Here is a 20436-nt window from a genome sequence, read left to right as displayed (position 1 = left end):
TGCACTTCAAGTCGTTCATTCCAAAACTCTTCGTCAGGAAACACGAAGATGTGGGTAGCGGAGGGTTTCCGTACACAGCAGCAGAGAAAGTTTCTAAAATACTTGGCCTCATTTTTTATATTAGCGATGAGAAAAATGCATCAAACATTTTCCATCCCATGTACTCATTCATGACAGCCGGGATGAAGGAAGTACAGGAGAAAAACTTCCGCTAACAACTCCTCAACAAGAGGATGCACGCATCATCTTCCACAGAAATATAAAGAATCATTCAATGTCGTTTGAGTTCATATATGTTTTTCTCAAATGACCCGGATTGAAGTGAACATCTTAATAAAAGGAAAAAATTCCCAGTCATTTCCCGGTTTTTTCTCGGTTCGCAAACGTTTATCACGATCAATAAAATTTAAAAATTCCAACTCTAAGGCTAAAATTGTTCAATTCGAAGTAATAAAAAATAAACGACAAACTAAAACACTCAATGTGGAACTCTTAAACTTTAAACTTTTTAAATTGATGTTTAAAAGTTTTTTGATTAAAAAATTTGTGTTTGAATGCTCAATAATTTACACATATCAAATGGAAGGAACTAACACTTTTAAATTGAACGATTTTAAATTAAATGCAGATAAACTGCAAAATTAAAAAATTTAATAAATTATGTAGTTCAAAGAATCAGATTCAATTACAAAAAGTATAAATCCACGTTATCATTTTCAATGCTGTAAATACAAGAATCAATTAATGAAATTTAAAATGTCCTAAATTTTATCATTTAAAGCAATTTTAAGATGGAAACATTGAAAATTGAAAAACTAAATTTTTTAACTGACCATTTCGTAAACTAGAAGACAAATTATTTTTATTTCAAATAGTTCAAACATCCTTGAAAAGCTTAAAAAATTTATTTCTAAGTTTTGAGAAATCTGGAAGTTGTTTAAAATTTTTTAAAATTATTTTTTACACTTTTTCAGAACTTCAAGCCTGGATTTTGAAATTCTTTAAATTAAAAATGTAATCTTAGAAAGAAAAGTCTAAAATGGAACATTTTTAAATCAAAGGATTTTTGAATTACGCAATATAAAGTGAATGGTATGATACTTGAAAGAGATAAAAATTCAACTAATTATTTTAAAAGCTGTTAAAATCGAAATTGGACAGATTTTTCTTCTAAAGATTTGTAAAATTACGAGTAAAAAAATAAATTTTGTAAAATAGACTGTTTTAAGACACCTTAATTCACATCGTCTAAAAGCTTATATTTCTCTTATAAAGATAAGCGCTTTCTCTTGTTATCATTCGGTATTTTCGTAACACGCATAACCTAAACACTGAGTTACTAGAAGCGAAGTGAAGCGAATGTCCTGTGACATTTTTGCAACAGACTGAAAATGACTTGAGGAGACGACACGATTAAACGTCGAGTGTACTGCCCGCTTTTTTCATATACTCATGCGTTGTTGTATAATTGCTCTCATGACCCAGCAGCGCCACTCTCTTGCCCCCTTGGATCACCTTTTCCTCTATAACGGAAACTTTTCTTGCGGGACAGCAGTGTAGGACACAGTCTTTCTAGTTTTACAACTCATGGAGGAAAGGCTTACATCCAAAGGGACGATGCGGCACTCAGAGTGCTTTATTACCATCTCTATCACTACGGCATACTGGAACTACATATTCTCGGCAACTGTTTCAGTCGCCCACTCGAAGTCTGGCATAGTTCTCCTTGACTTCGAGAAAAATACCATGTTTTTCATTGAATTTTCGGCACTTGCCAATAAGAATGTTACAGCCAAGGAGAATGAAAAGAAAGAGAGGTATAAATACCTTATATGGGAGTTGAGACAGTTATACCTTGCATACCGTGAACCAGAGATTGATGATCGATTTAGGGGCTGGCGGTGGGTGTTCCCTTCGGATTTATGCTGACTCGGAACTTAAGCTATCAGGGGCGAATGAACCGTTTCCGGTGTATTTTACTGCGTGGTACAAAATATTTTGAAATTTTATTTTTCTAATATGGCGACAAGGGTAAGCTAAATATTTAACGGAAATGAGGAACAAATTTTTCTGTTGCACGTTAAAATAAATATGTTTCCTGTACACGTGTGCATTTTGTCGGATCGAATATATTATTTTGGACTCGACGTGCGTTCATTTTCAAATGTCGGTTTATTCGATTCGATCGACCCATCGATCGAATGTTGAAAACCCGACATTCAATTCGCGCTGTCGTCAATTCAAATTTTTCGATTCGATCGACCCGTCCATCGAATGACGAATATCAGACATTCGATCCGTGCTACGGTTGGATTGGCTTTTTCGATATGCATCGATTGTTGAAAAACCGACATAGAATACCTTCGAATCGGTTTTTTTATTCGAATGGCCCGTGCGTCGGAAAATTGCACATTGGATGTGCGTTAAATTGAGTAAATGATTCACTTTTTTACATACTTTCTTTCAATTAGGTGACCATAGTCAATTAATAAACCGAAACAAGTCGATAGTTCCCATGATTAAAGAATTGTCAAATCTAATTTTTCTTTAATTGAATAAAGTTTAAATTTCGAAAAAATCTATATCTCTACAAAATAAAGATTTTTTCAATCTTGAATACATATTCTGCGAATTCTTATACATATTATTTTCACAAGTTACTATACTTATTTGTAATTTTGTATTCTGTTGTTTGAGAAGATATAAATTTTAATCATATACTCCATACATCTGAATTAAAAAGTGCGTATTCATAAAGCAATCTACGTTTTAGTCCAAAAATACGAATTTTCTACATAGCAGTTGAATTTCATCTAAAAAATATAATTATTTAACAAAACTGTGGACTGTTAAATTCGAAAAAATATGAATTTTCAACTAAGAAAAACGTTGAAATTTTAACAAAAAAAATTATAACTTGTAAGCAAAATAAATTAATTCTCAAACGAACCCTCACATCATGAGATATGGGCGGGATATCCAATTTATCTCCCAGCATATCCTGGGTATATCCCAGGAGATCCTAGGGATATCGCGAATAATATCGTACAGGGATCTCAGAATATCCTCAGGATATTCCATTAATGTCCCAATTTTATATGCCAACGATGACCCCAAGATATCCCAAATCTATAATTTAGTATATTCCTAGAATTTCAGATATATCTACTGCCAATAATACGTGTATTCAATCGTATCAATAAATTAACAAATAATTTAACAAAATGAGGTGTTTTTCCAGAGATTTTATAAAAAGTACAATATTAAAAAGTACAATAATATTAAAGTCCCCCCTAAAGTCACTTCCAGGTAAATTCCATCATGGCTGTTAAGTGTCCGAAAATTGTCGCGCAATAATAAGTGAACCTTTAACAAAAGTCAATAATTTCTCGAATATTCGTGCCAGTTTATAATCTATTCTCATTTACACTATACGAACCAACGCGGTACATATTAGTTTAATTGTTTTTTTATCATAAAAACTGATTTTGCCTTTGAAAAGTGCGATCTCTAAGCTGCGCAATTATTGGTTATGAAAATTATTAGCAGTAATAATTTTTTGATAATTATACTGAGATAGGATTTTGAAAGAAACCGAATATTCGAGATATGTATAAAGTGGTTTTTTGTCAAATTAATGGATGTTTGTGAATCTTTATATTTTCAGGCATTTTGCATATTTTAGTCAATATGCATTTCAGAAATATTGGATTCCATTTCCAAAATTGTGCATATCCCGCACAGGACATTGAGTGAATATCGTACGGGGCAGAAATCTCGATATCCTTGAAATATGCCACAGATATCCCGGGAGATTTTTGGGACATTTTTCAGGATATCGCATATCCTGCTGAGATATTCTAGGGATATGCCAAGGATGTCATTTTGTTGTGAGGGAATTATAAGATTTTTATTTTATAAAAAAAAATCTAAATTTCCAAAGCTTTTCCTTGAGTTCCAGCTGTAAAAAATCAGGTAATAAGATTTAAACGTAATTTAAAAATCCAATTTCAAGCAGCTGAAAATAGAAAAAAAAATTTTACTGAATTTTCAACATTTCAACTTTTTTTTATTTTAAAAACTTTAGAATTCAGCTATTAAAAAATATACTGTTGAAAATTCCACTTTATATGTTCTTCAATTGTCTAAATTTTAACGTTGTATTAAGAACAAGTGATACAAATGTTATATTCACATCATTTTTCATGACAATTTAATAAATTTGGAAAAAATGTTTAAACCGGGAATTTTTCCCAAAGATAAAAGTGGCGACATTTAGTTTGTATATTTTAAAATATTTTGTTTTGGCTGTTTAATAAATAATGAAAGCCAGGGGCCTTTATCAGCCCTTAACATTTAATTTGCACAACTACAATTTTGTGAATTTTATATTGTACCACTTTGAATGTTTTATTTTAAGATAATTTTTATTTTGAAACCCTTAAAATAGAACCTATTGAAATTAGAAGACTTCCATTTTAAAACATGTTTATTATTAAACGATTGAATAAATAAAATTTTGAATGGCAAAATTGTTAAGCTTTAATTTGGAAGAGTTGAAAAGTTTAAAATTCAGAAGTTTCATTTTGGCTGTTTTTGATTATCGTTTAGTTTTTAATACTTTAAGTGGAAAAGTCTTCAGCTTTAACAGTTTGAACTTTTAAATTTCGACTTGAATTTAAAATTTCTGGAAATTATAATTTAAAATTTTCATTTAATTTGATCACAAACTTAATATAAGGATACGAATGGTAAGACCGATAACTAAAAAGTTTGACTTTGTAAGCGACTGATTGAAAAACAATAATATTTTTCGAATTTTTAATATTAAAATTATATTAAGAAAGAAATTAAAAAATATTATTTCAATTTATGAGGTAAATATTTTATATAAACTGATATTTACCATCCCCAAAATATTATCCCAAATGTCAGAAATTTAGAACAAAAATGTTTTTAAGCCTGTTATTTGATGAAAAAAATTAAAATAAAGCTATTTTAATAAGTAATAACACAATATTGAGGTAACCTTCATTAGAGATCCTCCACATTATAATTCTGATTTGAGAATATTAAATAAGAAAATAAATATTACAAGCCTGTAAAGTCTGTAAAAAAACATTCTACAGATTTTAACATGAATAATATTTAAGGAATTATTGTTAATAGTTACTATGTAATCACATAATAACTTTTTTATTATAAATTAAAAATTAATGGCACGTTTATTTTTATTGTTGAACTATATATAGGTTGCTAATATTAACCAGCAGATTGACACAGTATTGTCTTCAAGTCTCTCTGGATCTTCAATCTGCATTCTATATGAATTGGTTCAGATTTTTAGAATCGTAATTATGAATTAGAAATTAAAATGCCTTTTGTCAGTCGCACATTGGATTTTTGACATTCAATCGATGGGCCGATCGAATCGAAAAAAACTGATCCGACCGCAGTACGGATCGAATGTTGGATTTCGACATAAGACAAAAAAAAAGTTAGTTAACAGAAAATTTATTTTTTAAATAAATATTAGGCTAAGTGTCCACGAAAAACAGGTTTCACTATTTTCACGCCAATACTTGACAGTTTGAGATTTGATTCGACCTCTCTTTCTCTCTGACTATTCAATACTTTTTCTTCTTCGTTTTCTTGGCCAAATCGTAGACCACCACCAACTCAGAAGAAATTTGAATTTCAATTAAATATTAACAAGAAATCTTACAGTAAACAATTAATTTTTAACCATAGTATAACTTTTTTATTAAAATAAATTGATATTCACTGCTCTTTTTCATGCACATTGCTCCAATGACTTCGCGATACTACTTCGCGATACTACTTCGCGATATATACTAGCGTGTTAGGTGGCACTGTTGTCAATGCACGAAATAATCCGATCAGACCCACTGGCTTCAGCAGGCATCGGAGCCCAAATGCTACTCGACGTGTGCTCGCCATCGTGCTTATTCGAGTGTGTCTCCCATTTCGAGTGAACTGTCGGAACGTCGTGACGCACTGACACAGGTTTTCCTTTAAGGTAAAGCGCCTTACCGCTTTATGTCTAAATCCCGGATGCTTAATGCTTAATGCATGTAAGAACAAGTTTGTAAACGATCTAGCCTAATTGTTTTTATTTTTATTATTTGAAATTTTCCCAGTTTAATTAAAATTTTTTTTCGAAACTCTGAAGCGAATGTAATTTTCTCTTCTTATTGTCTAAAAGAATTCTAAATTAGATTAAGATATGTACTCTTACGAGGTTAATTGAGATATATGCGAAGTAAATGCTAGTAAATAACCTCGACTATTGTGACGCTTTATTCCAAATTCAATTTTCAAATTCTTGATTACAGCGCTTCCGCGGAATAGAGAAACAGTTAAATGAAAAACTCATATACATAGAAGCTCATAGATACAAAAAATGTTTTCATACATTATTTCTGCCGAGGTTTCAATTTTCCCTAGGAGGATTTGGCGGACCGGTATCAGGGCTAACGTCGTAGGAGTGATAGTGATGGCAATAAAGCCTGTTAGTACGGCATTGTCCCTTTGGTGTGCTCCGTTCCCCTAAGAGTTGGACAACTAGGTAAAATATGTCCTAGGTGTGCGGGGTGTGCATTTTATGCTCTGTAACTCATCGAAAATTCTACGACTCAAAATGTGCAAGACTTCAATCCGGGTGATTTGAGGAAAGCAAACGTTGGCAAAGATGCCGTATATCCTCTTGCTGAGGTGAGCTATTCGCGGAAGTTTTTCTCCTTCGATTGACGAGTTCAGGGCCGTCGGGAATGCCAGAAAGTCGTCCTCACTTCAAATGAATTTTGGCGTATTTTTCAAACTCAAACTCCATTCCAATTTCCCAGGTGTTCTTCTCGACAATCCTTAAAGATACATTTAGTTGCTCTGCATTTCAAGCTAGATCTTTAGACCATCCATGTAAAATACACGAGTGACTTTATGATTTCGATATGCAGGTTTACCGTTGGACTTAACTGTCGGCCTGAAAGACGCTTCTCTGGAAGGTAAGGCTGTTTGGTGTCAAATAAAATTTTTTCTAGAAGGTAGTAAATCTGGTTTTCCAATGGTCCATCAATCTCTCTAGATACCTAAGTACGTGTGGCTGAACCTTTATTCTTTCCAACAGGCAGATGCTAAGTTCTTCGCGAGGTTTAATAAAAAGCTTTATAGTAGTCAATCCAGGCCATCGACACGCAGCGTTGGTAAGAAGCTGCATCTTTGCAGAAGCATATATCGATGAGCACTTTCTCCTGACATCCTGCTACGCCTTTTTTTGGGTCGTGTAGTTCGTACATCTCTGAACACAGAATTCCGATTGTCCGAACAATCCTATTATTTAAGATAAATGTGAGGATCATATGCAGCGTGTTCAGACAAGTTATTGGCCTTTCCTTCTTAGGTACAGACAAATTTTCCCATCTTCGGAGGCAACACTGTGCGTCCTTCCAACAGCCACTCTGGAATAGGTTTTCTTCACTTTAGATATGAGGTGAAAGTGTGGGCCAGATGCTGGTGGGTTGAAGGATGTTGATCGTGGTACCATCTGGTTTCGGAGAGGAATAGTTCTTCATACTTCTTAATACTTTTTCCACCTTTTCGGTAGTGATAGGTGAGCATTCCTCATCATGTGTTATGAGGACACTGCACAGCTCCTTGAAACTATTTATTTTCACTATGCCTTCGTTCAGTGGGTGCTGGATTTCGTAGATTTCTCTAAAAAAATGCCTCGAGCTTCTCTGGTTTGGGCGGGTGGTCTGAGGAAAGTGAAAAATCTCAAAGATTCGAGACGGGTCAGAGAAAACTGTTTATTTTCTCTAACCCACCTCTTTCGTCGCTCTATAAATCTGGATGTTGATGTTTCTTCTGGACCAAATGCATCGTTCTTTCTTTACTGGATTATTTTTACGATAGAGTAGGCACTCCGCGTATATAACAACTTTTCCAGAGGTTCTCGGCACGGCTTCGCAGCATTTTTTGCGAAAAGTGCAAGAGCTCTGGTTATTTCTCGCACTGCAGAGCCGCACCACGTAACGTTTTCGCTCAGGAGCCATACTGGTATCGTAGCACTCTAGCAGGTCATCCCTCAGTCGATCCGTTCACTAAAAACATAATAGGCTCTTCGATTTGATTCCAAATAAATCAAAGCCAAGCCCGAACGCGTCCTCGGGTTGCGGATAGAGGGTCCCTGTACCAAGGGTTTCTGCTGAATATGGTTACAATAATTAATAAGCAGTCGTAGACAATTGTCCAGGGATGGTCCTAAAGAAATAACCCCTAAGAGGAGGCGTAACAACCGTGCCAAATGCTGAATGGCACCTGGACGGGGCGTCTTAATCGGTTACTCTGGGATACCGGGAGACTAGTATCCCAGAACCGTATACTATATATATTTAAATATAGGGTGTCCGGACTTTTATGGCTTAATACGAATAAAAAATAAATAGAAAATCCCTTTTTAGTTTTTGAGTCACAAGCGATTCAACCTGGACCAATCAAAAGTACGGAATAAACAGTCGGGCATTCGAGGGTCTAATGTAGTGTAGTGACCGCTGTGCTCCCTTCGCTATCCCTAATAACTAACGCACGTCTGTTTATACCGCGTACCTTATTGGTCCAGCTTAAATGTTTTATGACTCAAAAACTAAAACGTGAACTAATTTTTGGAAAAGGAATTTTCTATTTATTTTTTCATTTTTATATGGCAATATAGGTCCGGACACTTGAGTCTGGGACACCCTCTCTGTTTGTGTATGTTCAAAAGGGATATATTGTACAATATTTAAAAAATATCGTTCGAAACATTAAATTCATGAATTCTCATTTTGATTTCAAATTTTCTGGAATCTAGATTCATAAAAAATTAAAAATAATAATGTATCCAAAGAATTGCAGACTCCCAACGTATGCCATATCAATCTATTGAAGTATTAAGGCTTCGGTTGCGAATGGTCAATTTTTAAACTTATCACTTTTATAAAATTCTATTTGAAATAAATTTTTAACGCTATTATTCTTAAACATTGTATTTGTATTTAAGATGTTATTACTTTTCACGATTTTAACCACTTTTTCACATTTGGATTTGTGTTAATTTAAAATTTACACAAATTCAAAACATTTAGAAATTTAAAACATTAAGTTCTCTTAACTTCCGAAAATGACATTTTTTTAAATGGATATGCACAAATTTATCAAGTTACATTTTTTTAAATAATAAAGGATAGTTCAAAATGTACTTAAGAAATCTTTCACTGACTTTCGCATTTAAGTTTCTACCAGAAGGAAACGATGGCGAATAATCGTAGGGACTACAAGGACTGTGAGAAACGCAGGCGTGTTTATGCTGAGGCTTGCTGCTCTGTAATCTTGCTTTGAGATTACATTCTTCACGACAGAGTTCTTTTTTCTCGCGCATCAGCTCAGCCAACGCTCTTTCCTTTTCACATAGCTTTCGCTTCAAATCAGAAGTTTGTATCCGCGATTCCTGCAGAATCTTTTTTTTTGTTTAGGAGAGAAAGAGTATAATACACAAGATGACTGATAAGATTAAAAGCTTATAATATTTGTCTTCAGTGATTGTGTCTGCGATTTAGAAAGTTTGTCAATACTGAGAATTCATAGAACTTTAAGCTTTTTGGATTCTTCCTTCAAACGAAATATTTTAGGATTTTTTTTCTTACGTTATCATTGTTAGATTGTTTGTTATACTGGTCTCGAAATTTATTGTACTCTGTTCTGAAGTAATCTCGCTCTGCTTCCAGGTCGCTCAACTTGTTCTGCAACTAAAGATAATATTTCCGAATCAGAAGACATTAGCTGGATAATCCATTGGAATTGAAAAAAAGTTTTGTTTTCAAAGAAATAACACTCAATTCTGAAATTAAGGTAATAAGGTCTCAAATTAGGAATAAATTTGCTTGAAACCAGACTAATTCTACCAAGTTTTAGTCAAAACAATTTTAAAAGGTGTCAATATAAACGTTTGTTTTTGCTGTGTTCTATGTATTGCAAATTTTTCTTTAAAAAAAGTTGTAATGTGTGGAAATCTGCAATTTTGTATACCTAGAATCATTTTGTTTTGGCAGAAAATTTTTCGATAAATAATTTTTAAAAAACATAATCATGAAAACATTTTTTTACATTAATTTGTATTTAAGATGCCTTACACTAAGTATAGTTGATTCTTTTTCGTAGAGAATCCTTTGGATGTCGGTCGAAATTTGCCTGTTGTCTTCCTTCACAATTTCTTCCTCTTCATTGAAATCCCTATTATTTGTTTTTGTATTATTGCATTGTCTTGAAGATGATAGGGAACTTTTCCGATTATTTGATGCTAGAAATCATGAATTTAATATTTAGAAAATTGCTAAAGCTATAAATAGTTTACAGAAAATGAAACTTACTTATTTTACTATAATAGGATAAATAAATGTAAGCTCTCCGAGGAAAAGGGGCTAACTTAGAAATTATAGATATTCATGTTTTTATACCTTCCGCTAGTTATTGAGTTACTATTTTTAATGGAACGATTAACAAAATTCCGAGCGTTATTATTGTTCGAAATTGGGTTGTTAGGAACCCTGTAAATTGCTCTTTCTTCGGTCTGACTAAGATCTCGTGAAACAGCTCCCACCACTCATAACTACATCTTCGTGCCTCACCTATAATGCCTATAATGCATATTCGAAGATGGGCACTACTCTGCACAGTTAAAAGTGTGACAGTGTAGTTGTGAGTGGAGAGGGAATTTTCCATGAGTTTTCTCTCTCTCTTAAAACTATAGCTTGCTAGCTCTCTTTCTATCGCTCGTCTTGTAAAATCCTAGCTTTCGGAGTTAGACCCCTTTCCTCGGCGCATGTCACACACACACACACGCGTGCACACACATCTCGTAGCCCAATAGCCAACCCAGTCGATTGGCCGACTAACTGGCCAGTCGAATAATCGACGCTGAATAACCGACTGTATACCTGCACCTGCTCACGTTCGTCTAGTGTACAGATAAAGGCAGCCAAAAAGCAGCCAGTCGGCTATTCGACTAGATCGTTTCAGCCCAATAGACTTCTATGCACACAGTTCACCATATATTTTAAGAATTAAGATTTTTCATTTCACAATTTAAATTATGTAGTTATGTGAAATGAAGTGTGTTAGTAAGGAAATCCTAAATAAAAAAATTATCCGATTCTTAGATTTGGCAAGGAAAAGTAGAGAAGAATATTGTTTCTTTTTTTAGTGCCTTTTTTATTTAAGATAATTATAAATAAAATTATAATCTTTAGAAACATCACAGAAAAAGTTTTTTAGAAAGTAATTTTAAAGTAATATTTTTTAAAAAAGTTTGGTATTTAATACCAAAAAGAGAAATTTTCAACAAAAATGTTCATTGTCAACCAAGGAAGACAATTTTTTTTTACCAAAAAATAAATACACCCTCTATTAAAATGTTTTAAGCAAAAGAGTTAAAATTTCAAACCAACAAAAAACTTTTTCCAACAAAAGTGTTCTTTATTTTTCAACAAACTAGTGGAACTTTTTACTAAATATTTACATTTTTTTAAATAAATGACTTTTTAAACAAAATAGATCAATTCTCAAGGAAAATATAATAGTTGATATTATTTCAACCAAAAAATATTTTAATTTGAAATCCAACAAAGTTGAATCTAATCCAATCTGGTTAGCTTTCAACCGAAATATTTGAATTTTCATAAAAAACAGAATTTTTTACGAAGAGATAAGTTTTAAAAGAAAGAGCCAAATTTTGAACCTTTAAAATATATGATGAACAACCGTATGCACTTATTATTTTCATTTCTTTCCCCCTTCTCGACCCTTTCTTTCAACTTATTTAGCTCCTCCCTCTCACCACCCTGCACAAATTTCTTCAGTTCTTGCTTCTGAAATTCATATTCTTTCGAAAGATTCTCTGCTTCTTGCTTCTGAAATCCACATTCTTTCTAAAGATTCTCCGCTTCTTGCTTCTGATATTCACACTCTTTCGAAACATTCTCCAAACCTTCGAATAAATTCTTTTCTGCAATATTTATTAGCAGCTTTTTTCTATTCAAACAAATTTTGAAGCTGATATTTGTGGTGAAATTTAAGGTAAGTGGACTGTGGAAGTGCGTAGAAGGGTTTGGATATGAGCGACTGATTGAGATATTGTAAGATTAAAAAGTTATATGACTTTTGTCGCGTAGAGCCGTTACAAACTCTTAAAAATGTATAAAAAAACGGTTTATTTGAGTAATTATTGTGAAAATAATACAGGTGTCAGGTTACAAAGGTGAACTCAGAGAACCCGAAGATCCCGGATCAGGACTTACACATTTTTTAGGTACACTGAATTTAGTCAGGGCGTCAAGAGAATGGAAAAAAGTTCTTCAGATTCATGGGGAATTTTTAAATACACTAAACTCTCGCTTTCGCCCCCCCCCCCCCGTTTTCAGCCTTACTAGAACTGCTGTCCCTCCCAGTAGTTTATCAGGGCAACAGGGCGAGCGCGATTGTGACACTCGCCTCGATAGGGCCGCAGTGCGCATTCCAATTAGAAATGGTTAACGCGGCCCTGATTGTTTAGTTTTCGATCCCCCCGAAATCAATCCAAGGCAACCCCCGACGGCAACCCCCGACACTGGACTGAAAGCGAGAGTTTGGTGTGAGTCTTTTGTAAGGAATTTCAAGAGAAAAATAAAAAAGACCACAAAACATTTTGAATTATTTCCTTAAATTTTTTCAAAGTGTGTAAAAGATTTTAAAGCAAAATTGATCCATTTTGCCACATAACATAATTTTAGAAAAAAATTGAGTAAGTTTAAGAGATATTCAGAAGTTTTGAGATCATTAAAAAATAATTAAAAATTGTGAAGATTTTTTTAAAGATTCACGAAAATAAAAGAGATCTTTTCAGGGTTCTAGGAAAAATTAAATTAACTGTTTACTTCGAAAAATTCATTTAGAGCGTTTATTTAAAAAATTTCAAAAGATTTTTAAAATTGCTAAAGAAGAATCTGAAAGATTTTAGGGCAATTTGTTTAAATTTGCAGAATACATAAAAAAGAAGGTAAAATTTAAATAACTTTCAGAGATTAGAAAGTTTAAAAGGTCTGGCAAGATAAAAAAGAGGAATTTTCCTTATATTCGTGTGAAAATTTCAAATATTCTTTCTTTTGAAAAATGAACTTTAAAAGAAAATTAAAAAGAGTTTTTAAACATATCGAACGATTTCCTACACTTTTACAAAAGAGTTTAGATGATTTTAAAGCAAAATATTTCAATTTGGTAAAATTACAAAATAAAAACTAATAAAAAAGCGAGTAAATTCAATATATATTTAGTACAATTAAAGAGATGAAAAATTAATTTTAAACTTTAGAAGATTTTTAGAAATGCATATTTTTAAATATTTCAAAACTAAACTTTAGGAGCTTTAAAATAATTCAGAAAGTTTTTGATGTGTTAAAATTTTGAAAAATAGTATTCCAGTCAGTTATAAAATATTTTCAGGAATATAAGACGTTTTAAATAGATTATAAATATTTGACAACTGGGAAACATTTTCGAAAACTTATCAAATATTTCTTGATTCTTTCCCAACTTCTAAAAGTCCTAAACATCTTTCAAGAAGACTCGAATTTCCCATAACATTTTGTAAAATACTATAAAATAAACAATTTCTTTAAAATCTTGTAGATTATATGCTGATACGTCTGAAATATTTTTAAATCTTTTTTTTTTTATTTTCTCATGAATCTTATGAAAATTATATTTATATAAATTTAAAAACAAACTGATAATACTTATTTCCTTTTTCTCAATTATCAGAATTTAATTTCAACATGAATTTATTTTAAAACTTTGAAAAATAATTTTCGAATAGTTTGAGTGTTTCAAAAGATAAAAAATATTCGTTAATGGTCTTTAGAGTAACTATACAAATATTGTATGATTGGTCAAAATCCTTGTTTGTAATATATGGATATAAAAATTATATTTATTATATGTATAGTGGTATTATATTATATATTTATATTTGTGGGAATTTAATAATTCGTTTATTTTATAAGACGGCCTCGAAGACGGTGAATTTAATTTTAGGATATTGTTAAATTCGGGATTTTATTTTTTGTCAATTAAAAATCTTTTCGTTATTTGAAATTTGGAAAGTTTGGGAAATTTGAGAAGTTCTGAAGATCCATGGCATTTTAAAAAATTTGAATTGTGTAAATTATGCCGCTTTTGCCTATATTAAACGAAATAAAAAATGTGTCATTAGAGTTGAAAATGGCCGTGTGGCGGCGCTAGCCGTGACTTTGTTCTACAAAACCATGCATTACCATAGGAAAAATACATAAAAATTACAAAATAAATATTAAAACCCTTTTAAAAATATTTTTTCTTCACAGTGTAGTCCGATAGTACACAAGACTTATCTACTTACTTATTATTTTGTTTAATATAAGACAAAATGGCATAATTGACGTAATGCAAACAACAACAAAATAGCATGGATACTCAGAACTTATCAAAAATAGAAAATAAATAATGAATACACAAATGAATGAAAAAAAATTGCCGAAAATATACATTATTACCGAATTATAAAATTTTCCAGATTTCAAATAACAAATAAAAAGGCAAACAATTTAATTAAGCATTAATTAATAATTTACTAATTATTTTCGTCAAATTTAAATTTAAGGAATAGAAATATTTATGATGGTATAACAATTCATTTATTTTATATGTCGATCGATTTACAATTCGTTCATTTACATTTTCGGTAACTTTTATCGCTAATTTGTAGTTTTATTATTAATTTTTTCGCTATTTTGTATTAGTCCCGGTTATTTAAACACTTTTAAATATAGTGATGAAAAACTAATTTTTTTATATTGCTGTTTCACACTATAATGCTACTGTATAATATATATAATAATGATATGAACAAATATTTTTTATCTTTAGCAACACTTAAATGAATCGAAAATTATTTTTCGAAATGTTATATTAAATCGAGGTTGAAATTGAATTCTGAGAATTGAAAAAAGAAAATAAGTATTCTCTGTATGTTTTTAAATTTATCTAAATATAATTTTCATAAGATTCTTGAGAAAATTAAAAAAAGATTGTTGAATATTTCAGACGTGTCAGAAAAGAATCTAGAAGATTTTAAAGAAGTTTTACATTTTATAGGATTTCAAAAAATATTATAAAAAATTCGAGTGTTTTTAAAAGATCTTTAGGAGTTTTGGAAGTCGGGAATTTTTGAAATTATTTTAAAGCTCCTAAAGTTTAGTTTAGAAATCTTTAAGAATATACATCCAAAAAAACTTTTAAAGTTTAGAATTAATTTTGAATCTCTTCAATTCTATTAAATATTTCTTGAATTTACTCGATTTTTTATTGTTTTTATTTTTTAATCTTACAAAATTTAAACATTTTGGTTTAAAATCTTCCGAACTCTTTTTCGAAATTTTAGGAAATCGGCTGATATGTTTAAAAACCTTTTTTAATTTTTATAAAGTTCAATTTTCAAAATAAAAGTTTATTTAAAATTTTCACATGAATATAAGGAAAATTCTTTTTTTTTTAATCTGGTCAGACCTTTTAAACATTCTAACATCTAAAAATTATTATAATTTTTTCTGCATTTTTAATTTATTCTGCAAATTTTTTTAAATTGTCTTAAAATCTTTAGATTCTACTTTGACAATTTAAGAAATCTTTTTAAATAATCTTTGAAAATTAATTTTTCGAAATAAATCATTATTTTTATGTTTCGCATGAACCTGAAAAAATGTTTTTCTTTTTTGTGGAACTTTACAAAATTCTTAAAAAATCTTTAAAAGTTTTAATTATTTTTGAATCGTATCAAAACGTATCAAAAAGTCAGAAATTATTGGAAAGTTTTATAAACATTCATCTCTTAATTGTTAGTTTGAAATAAAATAATCCGTAAATGCATTATTTATTGTCGCAGGCACTTTCTCATCGTCCCCTGTGCCCGTGGCTCGCAAGTTTGAGCGCGCCTAGGGCGCGCGTCTGTGGAATCCCGCGCTTCGCGCTCGTTTATTTATTCTTTGCATTTGGAATGCTTGAATGAAATTTTATCAAAAATATCTCTTTACAGCGTAGTATTTATATGCGTGTTTATATTCTGAATTTTTAACTTAAATTAGTATAGTTAAAGATTAAGTTTCTAAAAGCTCTGTAGGCTTTAAGGTACACATTCTTATCATGACACTCGCACTGCGCGCTTAATTTTTGACAGACAGTTGTAAATTTATATTTTCTGAACCACCTTAAAATAAATAAAAAAATACAATTATTTTTTCATACATTTTTCTCTATCTCGCGTTGTTATGCTAATAAGAAAATTTTAGTTTTCATATTATTTGTTATGGATAATGCAAAATATCCTACAAGTCTTCTTTGAGATTTCTTACGTATTTCGCGTCTTTTGGCGTAATGTTGGAATTTTCGATTTTCTGCATATATCACTCACAATAAAACAAAACTACGAGTTGAAAATTTGAATGTTCTGGTGTCCAATTTTGGGAAACTACAATACTTTCTCCATCATAAATAATAATAATAATAATAATAATAATAATAATAATGTAAAAAAATAATACAAATTTTTATTACTTTTTTGGGCGAATAACTTTTTTCTATCAATTTGTTTTTGTACCTTTTTGTTGTTTTTCCACAAATTTTTCATTTTTATTTTTAATGTCATTTTTATGATTAAAACCAAAACTAAGTATCCTGTCAAAAAGTAATTTATAACAAAATTGTAGCTCTTTTTCGGGTACACAATTTTTTTAGTCATTTTTTTTCGTAACTTGTATCACTTTTTCAACATTTTTTTTTAGATTTTCAATGTTATTTTTGGCGAATAAAACAAAAAGCACGCGTCCTATCAAGAAGTGATTATTAACGAATTTGTAGATATTTTTTGAGATTAAAATTTTGGCTGATTCATCTTCTTTCGAAACCTGCATAGTTTGACCACGAAATGGGATTTTTCATGATTTTTTGTGCAATAAAAATTAGAATGTTCGATTTTGCAAGAAAATAAAAAAAATTGTTTATGATAATCTTATAGGGCTTTTAAAATCAATGTTTTTTTTTTAATTGACTTTTTTTCATATCGTACGTTTTTTGATTTAAAATTTTTTTGTATAAAAAAAAGTCATCAGGCTAAATTTTTTGGCTTTCTGAGTAATATTAATAGCCGTAAATAAAAATTTTATGTATAAAAGAATGGTCCCAAAATTTTACCAAATACTCTAACTTTTTGAATTTTTATCCAAAATGGCTGTTTATAGAACTCGTCCTTTCTTTTCTGACTTTTCGGACCTTTCTTTTTTTATACTTTCTCAATCATAAATGATGAGAATGAGAACAATTAGAGGCCATTCCATTTTTTATATTAATTTCAGTTTTTAAATAACTTTAATTCTTTAAATTAAAACGCTGTTACTTTTCTGTGTAATATTGATATTTTATCCAACATAAATAAAATGGAAAATAAATTTCCTTAAGTATAGTCTCAATATACTTGTTCTCAGTCATTCTTTTGATTGTTGTAATTTATTTTTCTGAGTCTTGTCGATGTTTTGTTGTGTATTTTTGTGCTAAACAAATTTTAATCGATACATTATCAGGATAATTTCATTAAATACAAAAATCGAAACTCTAATGGGCCGTCAGTAAACTGCATTACCAATTGCATGGGGGGGGGGGGGATTCTAAAAAATATGGTTCGAACAGGGGTGGGGGGTCAGTGGAAGAAAAGTTAGGAACTTAGATAACATTTAGTATGCTTCCTCATTATTAACTTTTAAAGAATTGTTCTTTTTTTCTCTGTTTTTAAGAAACCAACTGCAACTATTTTGTTAAAAAGTTATCTTGTTTCGTTAGGAATTCCGAAGCCTGTTTAAAAGTTGAAATACATTTTAAAAAAATTATTCGTTTGGTTTTAGATTCACCTCTGGTCAAAAATTTAACTATTCTATTTTTAGAAAATTAATCTTCTATCTCTATCTCTATCTAAATAAAAATTCATGTATTTTGCTAAAAATTTGTCTGTTTCTACCAAAAATAAATTTTCTGCGTTGAAAATTCTTCATTTTTAATTAAAAATGCAACGATCTGGGTCTACATTAATCTAATTTGGTTGATGAATCAGCAATTTGATAAAAAATTAAACTATTCGGTTTGAAAATTAAGTTTTTATTTCAAATTAAACAATTTTTATAACCAATAAACTGTTTTAATAAATATTTTACTTTTTGACAGAAAATTAACTTTTTTCTTAAAAAATCATATTTTTAGTTGGAAATTCAACCTTTTTATGGGTAAATCGTCCTCCCGGCTTTAAAATTCAAACATTTTGTTAAAAATTATTATACTTTGTTGAAAGCTCGTCTTATCTTGGTAGATCACTAATATAATGCTGGAAAATTCATTTCTTTGGTTAAAAATTCAACTATTTTGTTCGCAATTTATCTTCTTTAATTGATAATTCAACCTATTTGGCTTAAAATTTAACTTTTTTTGTTGACAATTTGGTTTTTTGATATTCGAAACTATTTTCTGTCTGAAAATTGCAACTTGTCTATTCTTTATAAGAGATTGATCCTTTAAAAGTTGAAAATTCAACTATTTGGTAGAAAATTCATGGAATTTGTTAAAAATTCGTCTTTTACGTAAGAAAAAGTGAAGTAAGTAAAGTGAGTTTTAAATAATAACTGATACGAGGGGTTTTATTAGCTGTAAGGCATAGCATAAGTTACAAGCTTGAGATAATTAAAGACACTGTGATCCTCTTCGTGACCTTCTTATCTAAAAAACAGCTGATGTGAACAATACGAAAATTATTTTAAAACTATTTATGAAAAAAATTAATCACCATTTTTCACCACTCAAAACCCCTAATTGGATAGTTTTTCTTTGTTCTTGTAAGCTAAAAAAAATTCACTTGAAGAAATAAATCAAATCAAACAATTTTTCAATCCTTGGTGGGAAATTTTTTACAAGTAGGAAAAAGTAAAACTATTTTTACAGGAAAACACCAATGAATATAATATATTTTAAAATACTAAGAAATTCAGGTGGCCGTTTTAATCAAGGACACAAATTTCCGGTCATTTCCCGGTTCGCAAAAATATTACTGAATTCTTTTTAGTTCTTTGGAATTCTTTCCTTTTTTTTTCTTTTTTTTTTGTAATAGCCTTAGATGCTGAGATGCACCCCTATAAGCCTTATATTTCTTTTGAATTTTGTTGGATTCTTCGATTCTTTGAATGCAAGTGGTTAACTGCCCTCAAACTTTTAAAATAAAATTTTAATTAAAATAAAATTTATCATTCTTCTAAATTCTCGATTCAAAATATAATTTCTACTTTAATACAGTTCAAGCTTTTGTTGTTGAAAAATCTGTCTTTTGTCCTTCTATTTTATAGATTTTTCCTTAAGACTTTCTAGACCTGTAGAAATAAAACCACTTTAATTTAATTAAAAGTATGATATTTAATCGAAAATTAAAGATTTAGGTCTTACTTATATTGAAACAATGAAACTGAAATAAGATTTATTCTGTAATATAAAAATCTAGAAGGTATTACAAGGACAAACGTCGTGTCTTTCAAATAAAATATTAAACTATATTTAATTCAAAATTGAGACGAATAAAAAGAAAAAGTAAAATCTGGAGACGAATTCAGTGACATATAAATGAAAGAGAAATATTAAAATTAATATAAAAAAACAATGATCCCAATAATTAATACAGTAAAAGATACAGGCAGAATAATTTGTTGTGATTCAAGGATAAATGCGTTATAAAATTATAAAAACCTTAAATTGCATAATTAACTAAATTAAATGTAAAATTTTATTGAAACGTTTCAGATCTATGCAAGTCACAGTCTAGTTACTGGTTTTATAATTAATCAAATTATGAGAAAAAATATTGTACGTTTAAAATAATCAAAGAAAAAAAAAAACAGAATTTTAATATAATTTTGATAAATAATTGAATGAGTAGTGAAAACCTTAATTTTTTCCTCGAAATTAAATATAAATTGTCAATTCGACACTACAGAGAAATGTAAATATTACTTCAGTTATACCTTAATTAAGCGAAAAAATATTAAAATATTTTAGGATTTAAAAATATACGTCATTAATTTTAATATTTTCGGCGTGCAGAGCCAGCCCCGAGTCATCTATTGATATGACTGGCGAAGGCAAGCGCGATAATGGAGAAACAAAAAATCACCGGCACGTTCGGTTTGGCGTTCAATGTGTGCCTTGGCCCCACCCCTCCCGTAGATGTAGACAGAGGACGCGGTTGCCATAGAAACGGTGAAAAGTTGAAGAGGGAAGCACCTCGATGCATGT

The 20436-nt window shown here is 30.3% G+C and overlaps 1 protein-coding gene across 3 annotated transcripts in view; it reads right to left on the bottom strand.

Annotated features, from left to right (window-relative positions):
- The window catches only part of LOC117172335 (centrosomal protein of 135 kDa), a 316377-nt gene that overhangs the window by 268932 nt on the left and 27009 nt on the right, over positions 1-20436 (bottom strand). For all 3 annotated transcript variants that reach the window (XM_033360139.1, XM_033360138.1, XM_033360140.1), the window contains 2 exons: positions 10188-10354; positions 9702-9803 (listed from right to left, as the gene is read on the bottom strand). In XM_033360139.1, coding sequence (XP_033216030.1) covers positions 9702-9803; positions 10188-10354 — 269 coding nt within the window. The remainder of the gene's footprint in view (positions 1-9701; positions 9804-10187; positions 10355-20436) is intronic.

This window comes from Belonocnema kinseyi, chromosome 5, assembly GCF_010883055.1.
Source record: "Belonocnema kinseyi isolate 2016_QV_RU_SX_M_011 chromosome 5, B_treatae_v1, whole genome shotgun sequence".
Classification (NCBI taxonomy): Eukaryota; Metazoa; Arthropoda; class Insecta; order Hymenoptera; family Cynipidae; genus Belonocnema; species Belonocnema kinseyi.
Note: the sequence above shows the minus strand (reverse complement) of the source record. Positions and strands in the feature narration are given on the sequence as shown.